This window comes from Dermacentor variabilis, chromosome 8, assembly GCF_050947875.1.
Source record: "Dermacentor variabilis isolate Ectoservices chromosome 8, ASM5094787v1, whole genome shotgun sequence".
Classification (NCBI taxonomy): domain Eukaryota; kingdom Metazoa; phylum Arthropoda; class Arachnida; order Ixodida; family Ixodidae; genus Dermacentor; species Dermacentor variabilis.
The window spans coordinates 58,963,184-58,967,151 of record NC_134575.1 but is presented as its reverse complement, the minus strand read 5'-3'; the positions used below and the strand labels follow the sequence as shown (position 1 = coordinate 58,967,151).

The 3,968-nt window shown below is 49.6% G+C and overlaps 1 protein-coding gene across 1 annotated transcript; it reads right to left on the bottom strand.

The window, feature by feature from the left end:
* Positions 1–459: 459 nt before the first annotated feature.
* Positions 460–3,132, bottom strand: LOC142590228 (nucleolar complex protein 4 homolog). The gene has a single exon (XM_075702157.1). It carries the CDS (start codon positions 3,013–3,015, stop codon positions 1,156–1,158), a length of 1,860 nt encoding a protein of 619 aa, XP_075558272.1. The 5' UTR covers positions 3,016–3,132; the 3' UTR covers positions 460–1,155.
* Positions 3,133–3,968: the final 836 nt, after the last annotated feature.

Genomic DNA, 3,968 nt, shown 5'->3' with positions numbered 1-3,968 from the left:
ATAACTATAGATGAGATTAGGATGTATTCTTTAAATGGTAAAGTAAAAGAAATACTTCTTGAGCTTATTCGCAATTATTTGTCTATAAGGAGCAATACAGGCTATTTTCCCATGCCTGGTATGAAGCTCAAACCTTGTACAAGAGACCCTACTTTTTCTACTTCCAGGGAGCACAGAAAAATTGGCGAATAAGATATTTAGAAACTAAAATCATATTCAAAATTAGGAGAATAATATATATATTGCGCATAAATTCCACTAATTAGCTATAGTTTTGATCTCAAAGATGCCGTAAGTCACATGCTTATGGCCTCTTCAACTGGTGGTCTCGAGGCACTATAAAGGTTGGATCAAGGGTTTGACAAAATTTTAAACGAGGACCTGTGCAGGCTTTGAAATGTCTCTACTTTTTCGTGTTTGACTTGGCCATCGAGCAAAACTTCAACTTCACCACAAATGTGCAAGACAGAAAGCAAACTTTGTTTTGAGAATAAGTGGACAACAATAATGACCACAGAACGTGCTCTTGCAGGTTTCATCTTGCCACACCTTTGTAGTGCCAGTTAAGCACTAAAATATGATCAGCTAATGTCAATGCATAGCAAGGAAATTTACTTGTGTTGCTGTGCTCATATGCAATAACCTTAGATGAGCACACAGTTGCAGTATTTCAGTAACTATCCATACTAAATCCGAAATGTGCCAGCATGACTGAGCAGGCTACAGTTCTTTGTAACCTACTCATAACGTTTGCAAGATATTTACAAACATGACTTCCAACTGAGTAATTTCTAACGCAGCTTGAGTGTATTTCTAGCACAAGAAGTTTTGTAATTCGGGAATTTTTTCTGTAATGTTTAATGCAAGCACTTTGTAGCTGAGTAGGTACAGCAGACCTCCTGATGTGCAGGTGTATTTGAGTTGCAGGAACAGTGAAAAATTCCAGATCTCGAAACAATGTTACACGACAAAATGTCCCAAGACATCCATGGTTTTACAGGATGAAAAGGCACAGCAATCGACCATAGGCACCACCACTCTTCAAGGACACATGCGCGGACACAGATTTTGGACACACACTGTGCCAACATTGTCATCTACGCACAATGGTATGGTCTTCCTCATGCCAAGTTCATGAAAGGCTAAGGATTGTTCTCACTCCAAAGTCCACAACTCACTCAGAAGCTCTTCCTTTTGCTTCAAGAGTCCTTCAACCTTGTGGAAGTTTGTTGGTGCCTCCTTGTGCTTAGCAGACTTGGCGCGCTTCATCATTTCAGCATATCCCTCCTCGAGTCGTTCGGAGAAGTCCCACTCCATTCGTGGCAGGTTGTCGTCGATGAACTTTGCCTTCTTAGCCACGGTCGGGTACCAATGACTCTGCAGCGTCTTCAGCTCCCAGAGGGAGCTGTCCACAGCCTGTGACTTGCTTGGGTCTGTCTGTTCTGCTTCATACGGGTCTATAGAAGCGTCGCGGTCTGAGGAGTCATTGATCATGGTGACTAGACTGCGATGCCTTATCAGGAGGTTGCCAATGAACGGGATGACATAAAGAAGGGCGTAAGGGGGCGCCGCTAGAGCCATGCGGGCCAGCTTCTTGGCAAACGAGGCTACAAGGTACGCTGGAAGGTGGGATGACGACAAGAACAGGTCGGTGAGGAAGAAGAACCGGGCCCGGTACTTCTCGTAGAAGACGCCCGGCTCCAGCAAGGCGTACAGCTTCTCGTAGAAGTTGGGGTAGTCCAGGTGGTACCGGTGGATGAGCAGGAAGAGACCATTGAGGGCCAGCAGACTGTACGAGCCGCCGCGGTTGTACGACTCGATGAAGAAGTCCGTGACCAGGAGAGGGTTGTGCATGTACGGCACCACTTTATCAGGGAGCAGGATGAGCAGCTCGCGGTACAGCTTCACGGGAAGCTTCTGTCGCAAGAAGGTGATCCACACGGCCGACAGGCGCTTGACCTCTTGTTCGCGGTTGATGATGTAGTTCGTGCTCTCGCCTCCCAAAACGGGAACGGGCTCTCCCGGCTTGTGCGGTTCCGCTGTCATGTCGAAACCCAGGAGAAGGTGGTAGAGGTTCGACAAGTATCGATCGGTCATTTCCGGCTTCTTCGTCGACTGCGATTCTTTCACCTCTTCCTCTTCTTCCTCTTTCGACGTCGCCTTGTCCTCATCGCCATCTTGTTTCGTAGCCGTTTGCGCATCGATCCTCCTCCATGTCCGAGCCACTTTGCCCAGCGCGCGGAGCGCGTACGTCTTGACGTCGGCCAGGTCGAGGAACTGGTTGAACTTGGAGATGACGCTTTTCATGTCGCGCTCGGGGTCCAGCAGCGCTTCGACGACGGCTGCTACTTTGGCGCTGGGGACGTGGTGCTCTCCCTGCTTCTTGTGCAGCGTCTCCACCTCGATCCACTTCATGGCGACCTGGAGCGCGAGGCTCTGCACGCGGGCGGAGGACGAGGCGCCCGAAAGCATCGCGACGACGCTACGCCATGCGTCGGCGTACCGCTGCCGAAGCCAGGCGTTGAACTTTTCGAGCGCGTTTTGCGATTCGGCGGGTTTTGCGGCTTCGCTCTCGTACAAGGCCGGGCTCGTCTTGAGGAAGTGACAGAACACCTTGTTGGCCGCCTGGGCGGCAGCGACCACGACGTCCTCGGAGTCGGAAGACAGGCAGTCGACGATGTCGAGGAGAAGGTTGACGTTCTTTCTGTCTTGGACGATCAGCGCGGCGTTTTTCTTGATTTCGCTGGCCGACAGGTCCGCACGCTTGCGGTTCGCCACGGTTTGTTGAACGATTCGCGGTTGCTCAGGTGCGTCCGAATTTCTCTCGTCTTCGACGACACTGTTTATTTCAGTTTTGCCGACCGAGTCATCCGTCGTCTTACCTTCTGCTAACGTATCTTCGCTTGGTGACGGCTGTTCGACAGCATCGGAAATGTGTGCATCTTCGGTATAGGAGCCATTATTGACCTTGATGGCCGCACTCCGACTATTCTTGCCTCTCTTCCGCTTAGCCATGGTCCCTCAGCTCAGTGGAGGCTATTTGAGAGCACAAAAATAGGCTAATGAACCACTATCGGGAGAGCACACGCGGAACTACACGCCGTTTCGGTTTTCGAGTGGAGGCAGCCATGTTTGTTGCTTGCGTGGCGTCCTCTAGTGCGTAAAACAAACTCAAGTTTTTAAACTTTTGTTTTTTGAAATAACCAAAAGCAAAGAATTAACGCAGTACTAACCATGTAAACGTTAATAAATATATTAAATTTGATTTGATAATTATACTTTAGTGGGTAGCTTATTGCGCTGCAACGCCGCTTTTGTGACGCCACGTCATGTTGTTTCACTGGTTTCGCACTTGTCGTCTGCTCGCAATGTGGCCGGTGAGGCTCGCCGGCTCGCCCTTGCTCCGTGGGCTCGCCGCACTATGGCAGCACTTTCAGCAGCGTTTTGCTCGCTTAAAGCGTTGGAGAAGAACAGAAGACTAGTGCGGACAAGTGTCATTCTGCAAAATTTTGCACATTGCATGGACTAAGGGAACGCAGAGAGAGAGAGAGAGAAGGGAAGACGGAAAGGCAGGGAGGTTAACCAGACTGAGTCCAGTTTGCTACCCTACACGTGGGGAGGGGAATGGAGAGTGAAAGAAAGAGAGAGAGAGAGAGAGAACTTAGGTGTAGGATGTCTATAGTCGGGCACTCAAGTCTGTTGCCCTCAAGTAGCGAAAAAGCGCTCGAACTGCTTTCTGGGCTAATGAACTGTGAGGCCAGGCTCCCAAGATCTTCGCTTCCGTAAATGGCCTGTCATCCAGTCTGGAGAGCCTCACGTTGATTATCGAAGCGAGAACAGTGGCACAGAAGGTGACTGATGGTCTCTTCACACTTGCACTTAGCGCACACTGGTGAATCCGCCATTCCAATATGAATAGCTGTAGGAGTTGGTGAATGCTACTCCTACCCACAGCCGACACAACAGTG

Excerpts from the sequence above, each read along its gene's own strand:
- LOC142590228 (XM_075702157.1), bottom strand. The coding sequence starts at position 3,015 with ATGGCTAAGCGGAAGAGAGGCAAGAATAGTCGGAGTGCGGCCATCAAG.